Raw genomic sequence first — 16,196 nt, 5'->3', positions numbered from 1 at the left:
ATGATTGGACTGCGTGACTAGACGTGCTTTTAAATTTTGCGAACGCCACCATTTTGGATTTCATGACGTCATACTGCTTCCTAAACTAGATGACGTCACAAAATCCAAAATGGTTACGCGCGGGTAATTTAAAAGCGAAAATAGGCGATAATTATCAATTGTTTCCACAAACAAGTGTTGTTTCCATTAAATAAACTAAATTTTGAACTTGAGACACTAGAGAGATGTAAAATTACGGTTAAGGCAAACAGCCGAAATGACCACGTGACCATGTTTATATTACATCATACGCTCGCTGTTTTTATCTCTTGGTATAATTCAGTGGTTTTCCTTAAGCATCAAAGGCCAGAATTATTTTGCACTATTCTCATCTATGTGCCCTCTTTTTCAAGAAAACAAAAACGCGAATCTCCCGTTGACCGTTTGCCGTAGACGCGAACCTAAATCTATATAGAGTGTTTTCACATGACGTCACGGCGTCCATGTTGGTGTCCCAAAACAAAGAAATGGCGGCCATGTTGGTGTCCCAAACTAAACCTCTGGGAATTGAACTCTATTTTTATGCAAATACTTTCTTTTGTTTCAGTAAACCAATATGGCCGGTAGTCACGTGAATGAAAACGCTCTATTATAGAGAATTAAAGTCATGTTTACAGCAAGCAGCAGAAAATAATGATTACGTGACCATGTTTACCCCATATTTGCCGCTCGCTGTTTTTAGTTTCTCAGTATAAATTCACTAGCTTCGCGTTAGCATGAAAGGCCAGAATTCTTTTGCCCTATTCATATCAGTGTACTTATTGTTTTCAAGAAAACATAAACGCAAGTCTCGGGTTTGGTGTTTGCCGTAGACGCGATTTTAAATCTCTTTAATATTTCCTACAATTTAACGTCAATTTGGTCTTAGAGTGGAGATTACCTTAAAAATGAAATTTTAATTAAGGTGGGCACTTTAAGGCATGACGTCATTAACTAAAAAGTCAGCCTTGCCGAACGTTATATTTTTTGTAGAATGTCACCTTTTTATTGATCAAGAATTAAGACGATTTTAAACAAAACTGACATTGGGATGCTAAAATGATCAACGACAGGAAAGTTGTAGAAGGAGGTTAATTACTCAAAGATGGGGATACTAACCAGAAAATTTCAACATTGATGAACATTCCCATCAAAAGATGGTTGTCAAGGAAACGTCAGGTGCCGTTCTAGGATGTGTGACCGTCTCACCAACTTAATTGAATTTCTGTTTACTGTGGCTCCAAAAACTCAAACCAACGAACAAACCAAACCAAATAGATACCCCTGATAATAAATCGGTGAGAAATTATGCCAACTGTCTTGTTCGCCAAAGGTTTTAGATTAGTCTTTGCTGATTTTTCAATTGAAAACTGGTCAACAAAGCTCTAGTAGACTTTGCCTTGACTCTGGGCAAAAATATAGAAAATAAATGAAATATTATAACAGACATCGCTTTTGGTTCCTTAGACGAACACGAACAACAAAATTAGAAAATTATACCTTGTTTATCTAAGCGATCCTGAATTAACTTTAGCGTGTGAACTAAACATCGGAGCCATGTTGAAAAACAGGTGAATAAACACATAACAAGAAATTATCTCTCTTTCTTACTTTTTTGTGCTAAAAAATATCAATAGTGTATAATGCTAATTGGCTTTGATTTGACATCTAAATATCGATATTCCGTTGTGCAATAATTTTCGTTCGGTCCGCTACATTAAAGCGCTAGAATTGGAGAAACGCCGAGAAACGACGATGAGATTGCACGAAGTTATCACAGGACTCCTGTTGGTAGTTACTTACGCAGTAAGTAAATTTAAGTTCTATTAATCAGGGGGCACCCCAACGAGAACATTTTAGAAAAATACTTTTAAATATGTTGTCTCCTGTATTCATGAATTATTTTATGGCCTCCTAAAGTCATATAATACAGCTTCATTTTATTTGGATACATAAGCTGAAAATTTAAGTCGCAGAACACTTTAGTTTAAGGAAATGGAATCTTATTCCAAGAATTTGCCAGCTGTTGATGGCCTTACGAAAATGCTACCTGACCTTATTTCCCATTTTGAACGACATATTTGCTCCTCCGAGAACAAAAGGAATGAGTTTTTCAGTGTTACGAGTTTTGGGCTGACATTTTGCCGAAGAACTTAAGATTTTCTTTCCAACTATTGGGCCTTAATTCCGAGTATCCTCCGAAATGAACTATGTGCTCCTGATTGTACCGCTGTTGTTGAGGGGGTCGTTTTTGTTTTAACGCTGGAATTGCAACTGGAGAGAAAACAGCTACATGTGAGAAAACACACCGTAGACGGCTGGAAGAAAAAAGAAGCATTTGCAAGACAAAACAAGGGTGTAATATTGCCTATTGTTTTGGAGCATTTCCAAGACAGTGGGAGACAATAAGCCCAAAGCAAAGATGTGATATAGCGAATTGTTTTGTACCACAAATGGCGCCAAAGAGGAAACCAATCATCGCAAGATCGAGGGGAAAAAAGAAGCATTTTCAAGCTTTGTTTAAAATTAATACCAGCAGATTCACTAGCAACCTTTGTGACTTTATTGGTGTCAAAATGAGGGATCCCTGATAAAGGGTTCCCCTCCACCGATTTAAAATCTGAGTGTAACAGGGAAGAAATCGCGTGTGGTTTGTGGGGGGTGGTAATCACAAAAGAAAAATTGTTAAAATCAAAGAGTAAGAGGTTAAAAATAAATTGATTTTTATTATACAATAGTTGCTGGATGTTACTAAAACTGGGAACGGGGAACGGGGAACGGGAGTCTGGAAACGAGTGTACAGCGGTAAGCCCTATAAGAATTCAAAATAGGCTATTTTGTATTAAAATGCAACTTAAACAGCGCCGTTAAGATTTATCTTAGATTTTTTTGGCAGATATTCAGGGTTAAGTTTCACAAAATTTGATCGGTGTTCGTGCAAAAGTGCTGCTAGATTCTTAACCACAAACCTAAAAATCAATGACTGAGCTGTCTTTTGTTAAAATATCGGAGCATTTAGAGCCACCAACGGTCAGCTTTTTTCTTCGCTGAGTTTGGATTATTTCAGATTTTTGCCTAATTGAGAAAAGTGTGTCTACTTAATCCGAGCTCACTTCGCTCACAAACGAGTAGAGATGAAAGTAATAGGCCATTGCCGAGTTGCTGTGAACCTCACTATGAAAGCGAGGCTAAGTGCAAAACTTTTCATATGAAAATTAGTTTTGTTTGAATATGAACGAAAACTAATTTTCATAACAAAAACTTTGCACTTAGCCTCGCTTTTGCAATGAGGTTCAAAGCAACTCGGAAATGGTCTATTGCTATGTTTTGACTGATGATTAATCAATGTAGTCAATTATACCAAGGAAAGATTCGCAACAATGTAAACGTCTGTCTGAAAAATGTAAAATTTCGAGCTCTCGCGAGGTGAAATCCGAGCTTTCTGTAGGGTGACCGTTTTTCGTGCTTTTCTGCCGTTATATGGAATATTAAAAAAAAAACTAACTGTATATCCTTCAGTTACTTACCAAGGCCTTCAAACTGACAAAGTATGAGCGAAATCGACTTTTTGACCGTGGCCACAATTTATTTGATTTTTACTGACAATCACTCTTAATTCCTGTTATGAAACTTAACCCTGAATATCTGCCAAAAAATCTAAGATAAACCTTAAATAGCCTATTCTGAATTCTTATAGGGATTACCGCTGTACACTCGTTCTATGACTCCCGTACCGCGTTCCCCGTTCCCGGTTTTAGTAACATCCATAGTTGCTTTAACTTAATATCATTTTTTGCTAGAGAATCTGCTGTTATTAATTTTAAACAAAGCATGTTGCCTAATTTTTTGTACCAGCAAAATCGCCAAAGCGGGAACCCACAATCCCGGGATCGAGAAAAAAGAAGAATTTGCAAGGCAGTAGGAAACAATAACCCTAAAACAAGGATGCAATATTGCGTAAACATCAAAACTGCGAAGGAGAGAGCCCACCTACCCGACACAGTTAGGACAGGACCCCGTAAAGACCCTGGTTAGGTCCTCAAACTGAAAGCAAAGGAAAATAATATCCCTTCCCACCCGATCGACATATATATACGGGCCATGCAATAAATTAGTTGTCTTCTTTAATTTTAGCCTGGAAGCCGAGCAGAGCAGTCAGTATGCATGCCGCTTTGTCCAGCAAAAGGATGCAACGGCGAGGTGAGAGAGTTATCGCTGAAAGAACAAAAACAACAACAACTTTATTTAAATTTAAATTTCATTTCATTTAATTTACAATTCTATGACGCGCATTTTGCCGAGCCTCAATGCGCTTACTATTGAAAAACAAAACAAGATGCCCCTAATGGCATTTTCGCGGGATGCTTAATGTGGCCTCATTTATTCCCATTGTATGCTTCGCAGATTTATAAAACTATCCTAGCTAATGAATAGTTAGAGTCACAAAGATAGCGTTATGTTGTTTCCCTTGTGTTACGCTACTTATCGTTGTACCAAAAATTCCACTACGATAACGTGGCCTGACTCACGTTTTCTATTCTGCTTATGTAGTTTCAATAAAATTGTAAAATTACAAATTATAAAGGAAATAAAGGGAGATGTAAAGAATCGACCATAAGAGGACACAAAAAAAAAACTGAGCCCCAGATGGGATTCGAACCCACGACCCTTCGTGTTCTAGATCGGATGCTCTAACCTCTGAGCTACTGAGGAGAGGGTCTTGGGTTCGAATCCCATCTTGGGCTCAGATTTTTTCTGTGTCCTCTTATGGTCGATTCTTTACATCTCCCATTATTTCCTTTATAATACTAATATCATGAAGTGGCATAGATTTTGATTGGGCCGTTTTTCTTGAAGACAATCAGAACAATAGATCCCTTCCGGGAGAGAGCAGAGTTTAATGAATAAAATAATACGCAGATTTAAGCTACCATGAAGAAAAAAAAAAAAAGATAGCGCGCCCAATTTTAGACATGGTCTGCCCTTAGGGTATCCCGCTTAATTATTTTTGGCTAAAGCTAACAATGTTACTAGTTCACTCGATTTTTTAAATTCAGACAAACTATAAAGTGTATAAAATTAAAAATGCGTCCTGAAAAAGGTAGGTCTTGACCTTGGATTTGAATGAGCTTAAAGAACTTGCTGTGCTGTAAACTTGGGCGTAGGTTGTTCCATAATTTCGGTGCAGCCACTGAAAACGAGCTGTTATTTCACTTTCCCTTGCATTTTCAAAATTTTGATCACTGCGTATTTTCAAACCACCTATATACTAAGATCGCTTACCAATTGTCAGAACTGGGCAGCCAGAACCGGGTCTGTTCGTAAAAGAATGTACCAATTTATAATGCGGTGATTGAACTGAGTGGAGTGCAATTTGGACTGAAATCATACGCGTTATTTCGCGCGCAGCGCGAGCTTGATTTGAAATCACAAGTATGATTTCAGACCAAAATTGCATCACACGAAGTTCAATTACCACCTTTATTACACCCATTTTGAAATCTCATAATTTTTTGTCAATACTAACATTTATTTATCCACTTCAGGAAACCTGGTTTCATTTTGATGGGCTTAAAAAGGATGCGATTTAGAGCAAAAGATAGTGCGATTCGTGAATAAATAGCACTGTTGAGAGCCAATCAGATTGCAAGGAACACCAGTGATTTCAAAATGGGTGTAATAAAAAGGATAAGTCTATTTCTCGTCCTTTTACAGAATTTCTTAAAAATAGAACTACCATTTTTGGAGTGATTACTTTCAAGATTTTGCAGCACCATTTCTTCAGAATGATGCATTCGATTTACAGACTGGCCCGGTCTGGTTGGCCAGGTCTGGAAAATGGAAAGCACTGTAAGTTAGCGTAAAATCTTTTAGTATTTAAAAACATTAAAGTAGAAAGGTAGCATTCCAAAATTAACCCATAGATGCACAACACTACAGTTGCGTTCAGGAATAGGAATAAAACAAGTATAACTAACAATAGGTCGTATCATAATTGTCTTCATCTATTTTTGTTAGGGTACCATAAAAAGTTTTCACATGACGCCCCTATGGCTTGAGGCGCATGCGTCATACATTAACAACGATCGCTCCGCCTCCGCTGCTCAGATCACTTTCAACGCGGGCTCAGTGTCTAACGCCGCTCTCCTCAAAGTACCATTAATCGGCGCTAACGTGCTATCAGACGCAACACCGCTGTCAGTAGAGATCACGGTTGCCAATGACATCAGCATCCCCCCGAATACGGACAGCGATATCAGATATGGTGTGTCAGACGGCTCTAAGTTCATCGGATTTGAAGCTCCTGATACCGGAAATTATGGAACCCATGGCCCGTGCTACGGAACTGAAGGAGTGTCTGGCGTAACTTTGTCCTCCATACGACGTGACCCGGTACTCCCCAAACCCAGCGACTCTTTCTACCCCGGTCAGTTTGTCTTCACACTCAAGTTGGATGAACGCTGGGGCTCGTGCTACACTGCGCATGACGGGGGCTTCGTGAGGACCGCTGGCTACAATAACCGACTGGCGCTGAGCAAGGGTCTCACGCTTGAAGTGTATAAAAGCGACAAAGGAGAGCGAGTTGGGATCAGATTCATTAGAGTCACTGTTATGAAGGATTCCTAAAGCTCTATTCTAGAGTTCAACCCGAAAGATGGCTTGTATAGCACTTAATTTAAGTTAGAAAAATTAGTTAAACTCAAGTTGTTGTAACCATAAAGAGATTGTGCAGCTAAGTGAATAGAAAATCTTGAATTATTAACCTTAATCCCAGTGAAGTGTAATGTTTAGTTTATTCTTGTTTAGTTTAGTTTTTATTCTTGTAGCGCTGATATTTGTAATGTACTGTTTTTTGTGCATATAGTGTAGGTATTGTGAGCATTGTAAGTATTATTAGTATTGTTAGTATAGTAGGTACTGTTTTAAGTCTTGTATTCTGTGTCATGCAAGGTTATTAAGAATAATGTGGTGTAAAAAATTTCTTTTGCGTTAGTGATCGTTGCTTATATATAAGGCGCCCATCATTTAGACTGGAATATCCAACATAAGCTCATATCAGTGCCAAAAAACGGCCTCTATACCGACAGATATCTTACTAAAGAGATAGCTTACACATCCACGCGTATCTGAACTTGTGTCAAATGATATAAAAGCGGTCACAGTGTCAATAATTGACCGCGCAGAATATTGGGTGAAAACTTACGTTTCGAAGTTCAACGTGACTTCATTTCAAGGTTACAGGTGTCATTTTTATAACCTTAAAAATGAAGTCTTGATGACTTCGAAACATAAGTTTTCACCTAACATTCTGCGCGTTCAAGAATCCGAACTTACTGTTTTGTTCACCCCCCCCCCCCCCCCTACCTCCCCTTTCAAACCATTCTCATTGGAAACACTTATTGCAGCATGTATAGCTCCATTAATAAATCACTTTATTCAAATGTCAATGCATTTATCTCAGAGCACTAATTGGGGACACTTTTTAGATCAAATTGGAATATAGAAGTGTTGGCTTTTGAGGAGAGCGAGAAAACCGGAGTACCCGGAGAAAAACCTCTTGAAACAAGATCGTGAACCAACAACAAATTCAACCCCCGTATAACGCCGAGTCTGGGAATCGAACCCGGGCTTCGTTGGTGAGATGGGAGTGATTTCACCACTGCGCCATGCCTGTTCCGCCACACATTCCCGGGTATGAGGATTCCACTGCCTAATGCCTTAAAATATGAAAGAATGAAATCCACGAACCGAACAAAATATATAGGAAGGGAATACCAATACAAAACTCGATCTTCTCCCCTCCCCCACTCCCAGCCCGAATGCGAACAGTTGTATTTCCAGGCTTCCTGAATCCATGAAATCCGAAAATATTAATCACTTCAATTGGGTTGCTAAAATGAACAACGAACTGAATGTTGCAGAAGAAGGTTAACTACTCAAAGATGGGGGATATGAACAAGAAAATTTCAACATTGATGAACATTTCTATCAAAATATGGTTGTCAACGAAACGTCACGTGCAGTTCAAGGATGTGACTGTCTCACCAACTTAATTGAATTTTTGTTTAATGTGTCTCGAAAAACTCAAACAACCAAACAAACCAAACCAAATAAATACCGCTTCTAATAAATCGGTGAGAAATTATGCCAGCTGTCTTGTTCGCTAAAGGTTTTAGATCAGTCTTTGCTGATCTACGAAAGTAAACATTTTATAAATTGAAAACTGGTCAATAAAAGTGTAGTAGACTTTCCCTCAACTCTTGGCAAAAATATCGAAAATAAATAACATGTGTGGCTCGGAAAGGTCTAAAGAAAGATAGTTATTATAACAGGCATCGCTTTTGGTTCTTTAGAGGAACACGAAAAACAAAATTAAAAAATTATACCTTGTTTACTAAGCGATCCTGAATTAACTTAAGCGTGTGAACTAAACATCGGAACAATTTTGAATAACAGGTTAATAAACACATGAACAAGAAATTGTCTTTCATTCTGACTTTTTGGTGCAAGAAAATATCACTAGTGTATAAATGCTAATTGGTTTTCATTTGACATTAAATATCGATATTCCGTTGTGCAAGAATTCAGTTCGTTCTGTCTGCTACAATAAAGCGCTAGAGTTCGAAGAACTCCACTCCAATGATGAGATTACACGAAGTTATCACAGGACTCCTGTTGGTAGCTACTTACGCAGTGAGTAAATTTAAGTTAATAAATCACGGGGCACCCCAACGAGAACATTTTAGAAAAATACTTTTCAAAAGGTTGTCTCCTGTATTCATGAATTATTTTATGGCCTCCTAAAGACATATAATACAGCTTCATTTATTGGATTCATAAGCTGAAAATTTAAGTTGCAGAGCACCGTTTTGGTTGAGGAAACGGAATCTTAATCCAAGAATTTACCAGCTTTTGAACGCCTTAGGAAAATACTAACCGATCTTATTTCCCATTTTGAAAAACATTTTGCTCCTCTAAGAAAAAGAGGAATTAGTTTTTTATTGTTATGAATTTTGGGCTAACAGTTTGTTGAACTGGAACTAAAGAACACTTCTCCGTAAAAATGAAGCAAAGTGAGAAATAAAAATTATTGACCCCCTCTCAAATTTGGAAGGCAAAGAGGTCTTTAGAGTTTTGGACTGACATTTTGCCGACGAACTTAAGGTTTTCTTTCTAACTAAATCCGAATTTGTGAGGAGGGTTGGCCTTAATTCCGAGTATCCTCCGAAATGGACTGTAGGGTGCTCCTGGTTGTAGTGCTGTTGTTGTTTTTTCTGGGGGTCATTTTTGTTTTAACGCTGGATTTGCAACTAATTGGAGAGAAATCAGCCACATATGAGAAAAGACACTGCAAAGGGCTGGAAGAAAAAAAGAAGCATTTGCAACGGAAACCAAGGGTATAATATTGCCAATCGTTTTGGAGCATGGAGTCGAGAGAAAAAAAAGAAGCATTTGCAAGGCAGTGGGAGACAATAAACCCAAAACAAGGTTTCGATATTGCGAGTTGTTTTGTACCACTAAAGGCGCTGAAGAGGGAACCCACCATCCCGAAATCGAGAAAAAAAACGAAGCGTTTGCAAACTTTGTTAAAAATGAATACCAGAAGGTTCGCTAGCAACCTTTTTATGGCTTTATTAGTGTCAAAATGAGAGATCCCTAGTAATGGGTTCCCTTCCAACGATTTAAAATCAGCGGGTTAATGGGAGAAAATTGTGTGTTGTTGGGTGGGAGGTTGTAAGCAAAAAAGAAAAATTGTTAAAAATAAAAAAAGAGAGATTAAAGATAAATAGGTTTTTATTAAAGTATACTGGCAGAAATGACTACATGACCATGTTTATCCTTCATTTTCCGCTCGCTGTTTTCATCTCAGTTTCTCAGTAACATTGAATAGTTTCGCGTTAGCATGAAAGGTCAGAATTCATTTGCACCATTCTCATCAGTATATTTATTTTTTGCAAGAAAACATAAACGCGAATCACAGGTTTCCTGTTTGCCGTAAACGCGATTCTAAAATATTGCCTTCAGTTTAATGTCAATTTGATCTTAGAGTGGAGGTTACCTTAAAAATTAAATTTTAGTTAAGGTGAGCACTTTTAATAAGGCATGACGTCCTTATTAGCTAAAAAGTCCGCCTTGCCTACCGGCCTTAGATTTTTTCTGTAGAATGTGACCGTTTTTATGTTGAAAAAATTAAGACAATTTTAAAATGAACCGCAATTTGGATTCTAAAATGATCACTGACGGAAAAGTTCGAGAACAAGGTTAATTCTCGAAGATGTGGGATATTAGCCAGAAAATTTGAACATTGATAACCATTGCTTTCAAAATATGGTTGTCAAGGAAACATCACGTGCCGTTCAAGGATGTGACTGTCTCACCAACTTAATTGAATTTCTGTTTACTGTGTCTTCAAAAACTCAAACAACCAAACAAACCAAACCAAATAAATACCGCTGCTAATAAATCGGTGAGAAATTATGCCAGCTGTCTTGTTCGTTAAAGGCTTTAGATCAGTCTTTGCTGATCTACGAAAGTAAACATTTTATAACTTCAAAACTGGTCAATAGTAGACTTTTCTTCAACTCTTGGCACAAATATCGAAAATAAATAACATGTGTGGCTCGGAAAGGTCTAAAGAAAGATAGTTATTATAACAGGCATCGCTTTTGGTTCTTTAGAGGAACACGAAAAACAAAATTAGCAAATTATACCTTGTTTACTAAGCGATCCTGAATTAACTTAAGCGTGTGAACTAAACATCAGAACAATTTTTGAATAACAAGTTAATAAACACATGAACAAGGAATTATCTTTCATTCTGATTTTTTTGTGCTAGAAAATATCAATAGTGTATAATTGCTAATTGGCTTTGATTTGACATTGAATATCGATATTCCGTTGAGCAAGAATTCAGTTCGTTCTGTCTGCTACAATAAAGCGCTAGAGTTCGAAAAACTCCACACCGATGATGAGATTACTCGAAGTTATCACAGGACTCCTGTTGGTAGCTACTTACGCAGTAAATAAATTTAAGTTATGTTAATCACGGGGCACCCCAACAAAAACATTTTAGAAAAATACTTTTAAACATGTTGTCTCCTGTATTCATGAATTATTTTATGGCCTCCTAAAGTCATATAATACAGCTTCATTTAATTGGATACATAATCTGAAAATTGAAGTTGCAGAACACCTTCGTTTGAGGAGGCGGGATCTTAATCCAAGAATTTACCAGCTTTTGATGGCCTTAGGAAAATTCAAGCCGAGCTTTTTTCCCATTTTGAAAAACATATTTGCTCCTCGAAGAAAAAAAGGAATTAGTTTTTTAGTTTTATAAGTTTTAAGCTAACATTTTGTAGAAGAACTTAAGAAATCTTCTCTGTAAAAGTCAAACAAAGTGGAAAATGGAAGTTATAGACCCCCACTCAAATTTGGGATGCAAAGAGATCTTTCGAGTTTTGGACTGACATTTTGCCGAAGAACTTAAGATTTTCTTTCTAATTAAATCCGGATTTTTGATGAGATTGGGCCTTAATTCCGAGTATCCTCCGAAATGAACTGTTGCATGCTCCTGACTGTAGACCTGTTGTTGTTTTTTGGGGGGTCGTTTTTGTTTTGACGCTGGAATTTCAACTGGAGAGAAAACACACAGCAAAGGACTGGAAGAAAAAAAGAAGCGTTTGCAAGGCAGTGGGAGACAATAAACCCCAAAACAAGGATGTGACATGCGAATTCTTTTGCACACTAAAGGAGCCAAAGAGAGAACCAACCATCCATAGATCGACGGAAAAAAAGAAGCATTTGCAAGCTTTGTTTAAAATTAATACCAGCAGATTCCCTAACAACCTTTGTGGGTTTATTGGTGTTGAAATGAGGGATCCCTGATAGAGGGTTCCCCTCCACCGATTTAAAATCAGCGTGTAAAAGGGAAAAATCGTTGGGATGTTGTTAGATGGTGTGATGAGGGGGAGGTGGGGGGGGGGGGGGGGGGGTGTAAGCAAAAAAGAAAAATTGTTAAAATAAAAATGTTGGAGGTTAAAGAAAAATAATTTTTTTTATGTCATAATAGTTGCTTTGGGTTAAGCTAGAGAATCTGCTTTTAATAATTTTGAACAAAGCATATGGCGCACTTTTTTGTAACAGCGAAATCGCCAAAGCGGGAACCCACCATTTCAGGATCGAGAAAAAAGAAGCATTTGCAAGGCAGTGGGAGACAATAACCCTAAAAGAAGGATGCAATAACCAAAAAGAGAGTCCACCAACCCGACAAAATTATGACAGGAGCCCGGCCGTTGTAAAAAACCGTGGTTGAGCCCTGAAACTGAGCACAAAGAAATATAATCCCTTCCCACCCGATCGATTCATATACTTCCATGCAATAAATTAGTTGTCTTATTTCAATTTTAGCCTGGACGCCGAGCAGAGCTGTCAGTATGCACGCCACTTTGTCCAGCAAAGGGATGCAACGGCGAGGTGAGAGAGTTCTCTGAGAAGAATACCAACAACAGCAACAACAACAACAACAAAATCTTTATTTCACAATTATGAATGGTGTTCATATTTTGAAAATGATTATTTTCAAGATTTTGCAGCACCATTCCTTCAAAATGATGCATTCGATTTACAGACTGACCCGGTATGACCGGCCAGGTCTGGAAAATGGAAAACACTGAAAGTTAGCGTAATTTTTTTTAGTATTTTTAAATAAATATTAAAATAGAAAACTAGCATTCCAAAATTAACCCATAGGCATAACACTACAGTTTTGTTCAGGAATGGGAATAAAATTAAACAAGTATTTATAACAATAGGTCGTAAAATAATTGTATTTATCTATTTGTGTTAGGGTACAATCAAAAGTTTTCACATGACCCCCCTATGGCTTGAGGCGCGTGCGTCATACATTTACAACGATCGCTCCGTCTCCGCTGCTCAGATCACTTTCAACGCGGGCTCAGTGTCTAACGCCGCTCTTCTCAAAGTACCATTAATCGGCGCTAACGTGCTATCAGACGCGACACCGCTGTCAATAGAGATCACGGTTGCCAATGACATCAGCATCCCCCCAAATACGGACAGCGATATCAGATATGGTGTGTCAGACGGTTCTAAGTTCATCGGGTTTGAAGCTCCTGATACCGGAAATTATGGAACCCATGGTCCGTGCTACGGAACTGAAGGAGTGTCTGGCGTAACTTTGTCCTCCATACGACGTGACCCGGTACTCCCCAAACCCAGCGACTCTTTCTACCCCGGTCAGTTTGTCTTCACACTCAAATTGGATGAACGCTGGGGCTCGTGCTACACTGCGCATGACGGGGGCTTCGTGAGGACCGCTGGCTACAATAACCGACTGGCGCTGAGCAAGGGACTCACGCTTGAAGTGTATAAAAGCGACAAAGGAGAGCGAGTTGGGATCAGATTCATTAGAGTCACTGTTATGAAGGATTCCTAAAGCTCTATTCTAGAGTTCAACCCAAAAGATGGCTTGTGTAGCACTTAATTTAAGTTAGAAAAATTAGTTAAAGTCAAGTTGTTGTAACCATAAAGAGATTGTGCAGCTAAGTGAATAGAAAATCTTGAATTATTAACCTTAATCCCAGTTAAGTGTAATGTTTAGTTTATTCTTGTTTAGTTCATTTTTATTCTTGTGACGCTGATATTTGTAATGTAGTGTTTTTTTGTGCATATAGTGTAGGTATTGTGAGCATTGTAAGTATTATTAGTATTGTTAGTATAGTAGGTATTGTTGTAAGTATTGTATTCTGTGTCATGCAAGGTTATTAAGAATAATGTGGTGTAAAAAATTTCTTTTGTGTTAGTGATCGTTGCTAATAAATAAGGGGCGCATCATTTAGACTGGAATATCCAACATAAGCTCAAATCAGTGCCAAAAGACGGCCTCTATACCGACAGATATCTTACTAAAGAGATAGCTTACACATCCACGCGTATCCGAACTTGTGTCAAATGATATAAAAGTGGTCAAGGTGTCAATAATTGACCGCGCAGAATGTTAGGTAAAAACTTACGTTTGGAAGTCATCGTGACTTCATTTCAAGGTTACAACGGTCATTTTATAACCTTGTAAATGAAGTCTCGATGACTTCGAAACGTAAGTTTTCACCTAACATTCTGCGCGTTCAAGTATCCGAACTTACCAGTTTTCTTCACCAACCCCCCCACTCCCCTTCCAACCCATTCTCGGTGTAAAAACTTATTGTTATTTATCACTTTATTCAAATGTCAATGCATTTAACGCAGAGCACTAATTGGGGACACTTTCTAGATCAAATTGGAATATAGAAGTGTTGGGTTGTGAGGAGAGCGGGGAAAACCAGTGTAGAGTACCCGGAGAATAACCTCTTGAAGCAAGGAAGAGAATCAACAACAAACTCAACCCACATATGACGCTGAGTCCGGGAAACGAACTCGGGCCACATCGGTGGGAGGCGAGTGCACTCAGCACTGCTGCTGCTTCGTGTCCGAAAACCTCTTCTGGGACACCTTTTGTACCTCCAGAGACACCAGAGTGAAAGAAAAATTCCCAAGAGGGTTAAGAAATTAAAGAGAGGTGTCAAAACACCAAATTTTTGCGAGTTTACTATTTTTGCCTAAAAATAAGCCCCAACGAGGATTTTTGACACGCCGGCACGCCTAGGGACATTAATGGAGTGAAAATGCGCACTTCAAAATTTCGACACTTTGCGCATACCCAGAACGAAAATTCATACCGAGGATGCCAATCGAATCCGCGTGTCCGAAAACCAACTGCGGGACAACTTTCGTACTTCCCAAGGGACCAGAGTCAAAGAAATATTCCCAATAGGGTTAAGAAAGAGAGGTATCAAAACACCAAGTTTTAGCGAGGTCACTATTTTTGAGTGAAAATAAGCCTTAGGGGTTTTCTGATACGCCAAGTCCACTGCGGGCACAAAAGGAGTCAAAATGCCCACTTCAGAATTTATGCCCCACTCCTAGGGGGTAAAATTCGGCTTTTGGTGATGCGACAAGCATTCATACGGTGGGTGCCAATCGAATCCGCTTGTACCTTCCTCTGGGACAACTTTTGTACTTCCCAAGGGATTAGAGTCAAAGAAATGTTCCCAAGTTCCCAAGAGGCTTGTGTTAAAACACCAAATTTTGGCGAGGTCATCACTTTTGCATAAAAATAAACCTAAGGGTTTTTTTCGACAAGCTGACTTGCCTGGAGGCATGAATGGAGTCAAAATGCCTACTTCAAAATTTGGACCTTTTTTGCTCTCTCCCCCGGGACATAAGTTCATACGAGGGGTGCCAATCGAATTCACCTGTCCGAAACCTCTTCCGACAACCTCTTTCCCCGACCTTTTCTCCGCCCCTCTCAATTTAAAAGGGCCGGAAAAGCCTTTGGAACGAAGTTGCATCAATTTTTGTACCTCCCAAGGAACCAGAGCTTAAGAAGTATTCCCAAGAGAGTTAAGAAAGTGAGATGTGAAATTTGAAAGCGAAAATGAGTGATAATCAAATCCTGTTTTGTCCGACACGGGAATACTATTTCTACGTATTAACGTTAGTTTATTTCAACATTGGAGGTTTCCTTTAAAGAAGGAAGGATAAGTCCTCGTCTTCACATCAACTCCGCCAGTCAAAGATCGTGTGAAGATAGATCTTCGGAAATTTACTCCAAAATCCGTGGCTTTTCTTCCGTCTCAAAAATCTTTATCAGCCTGCCGGTAGATGTTATTCCACTTTTTTCGTTATAGCGGATTCCTGGGAAAAGATGAAAGGATATTCCCGGCCTGTTTCTTGAGGTCTTGTTACAACCTGTGACGGACCAAAGAAAAATTCACCATCTTGTTTTATCTGCAAGGACGTTGTGTAGAGCAGCGTGCGTCCTCCCAGCATCCTTTTCATGATGCAAACTAGGGTTCAGTCAACTGCGTCCAATCATATCGAAAAAGGCCTATAGCCGAAAACCTATTGGTTTGCGAAAGGTCATGAGCACTTGCAAGTGGTTATTTATTTCAGTAATTTCTGCCAACAAAGATATTCGGACACGTTAATTGGCATTACTTGTTTCACAGCAATGTAAATTAAAATCTCCATGTCCTCTTTTGAAAACGGGCAGATGTTGATAGCCGGTTGGTGGCTGGCTCCAATCCAGCCACTTAACGTAACAATCGTTAAATTTTACA

At 38.7% G+C, this 16,196-nt stretch overlaps 2 protein-coding genes across 4 annotated transcripts; both read left to right on the top strand.

Annotated features, from left to right (window-relative positions):
• The first annotated feature begins 1,670 nt into the window (after window positions 1-1,670).
• On the top strand, window positions 1,671-6,787 carry LOC146460523 (uncharacterized). The gene is made up of 3 exons (XM_085088119.1): window positions 1,671-1,824; window positions 4,153-4,218; window positions 6,037-6,787. The coding sequence occupies exons 1-3, from the start codon at window positions 1,774-1,776 to the stop codon at window positions 6,643-6,645; spliced, it is 726 nt and encodes a 241-aa protein (XP_084944245.1). The 5' UTR covers window positions 1,671-1,773; the 3' UTR covers window positions 6,646-6,787.
• A 1,826-nt stretch (window positions 6,788-8,613) lies between these two features.
• On the top strand, window positions 8,614-13,828 carry LOC146460522 (uncharacterized). 3 transcript variants are annotated; one of them, XM_085088108.1, is made up of 3 exons: window positions 8,614-8,712; window positions 12,427-12,492; window positions 12,866-13,828. In XM_085088108.1, exons 1-3 carry the CDS (start codon window positions 8,659-8,661, stop codon window positions 13,472-13,474), a joined length of 729 nt encoding a protein of 242 aa, XP_084944234.1. In that variant the 5' UTR covers window positions 8,614-8,658; the 3' UTR covers window positions 13,475-13,828. The 3 variants fall into 3 exon arrangements, with proteins under 3 accessions (XP_084944234.1, XP_084944236.1, XP_084944233.1); XM_085088110.1 differs by lacking the exon at window positions 8,614-8,712 and adding an exon at window positions 10,846-11,023; XM_085088107.1 differs by lacking the exon at window positions 8,614-8,712 and adding an exon at window positions 10,846-11,038.
• The last annotated feature ends 2,368 nt before the right edge of the window (window positions 13,829-16,196 follow it).

Source organism: Pavona decussata, unplaced genomic scaffold, assembly GCF_977016875.1.
Source record: "Pavona decussata unplaced genomic scaffold, jaPavDecu1.1 SCAFFOLD_211, whole genome shotgun sequence".
Classification (NCBI taxonomy): Eukaryota; Metazoa; Cnidaria; class Anthozoa; order Scleractinia; family Agariciidae; genus Pavona; species Pavona decussata.
This window is presented reverse-complemented; position numbering and strand designations above follow the sequence as displayed.

Excerpts from the sequence above, each read along its gene's own strand:
- LOC146460523 (XM_085088119.1), top strand. The coding sequence starts at position 1,774 with ATGAGATTGCACGAAGTTATCACAGGACTCCTGTTGGTAGTTACTTAC. Across the intron at positions 1,825-4,152 it reads TGTTGGTAGTTACTTACGCA|CCTGGAAGCCGAGCAGAGCA; the intron begins GTAAGTAAATTT and ends CTTTAATTTTAG. Across the intron at positions 4,219-6,036 it reads CAAAAGGATGCAACGGCGAG|GGTACCATAAAAAGTTTTCA; the intron begins GTGAGAGAGTTA and ends TATTTTTGTTAG.
- LOC146460522 (XM_085088108.1), top strand. The coding sequence starts at position 8,659 with ATGATGAGATTACACGAAGTTATCACAGGACTCCTGTTGGTAGCTACT. Across the intron at positions 8,713-12,426 it reads TGTTGGTAGCTACTTACGCA|CCTGGACGCCGAGCAGAGCT; the intron begins GTGAGTAAATTT and ends TTTCAATTTTAG. Across the intron at positions 12,493-12,865 it reads CAAAGGGATGCAACGGCGAG|GGTACAATCAAAAGTTTTCA; the intron begins GTGAGAGAGTTC and ends TATTTGTGTTAG.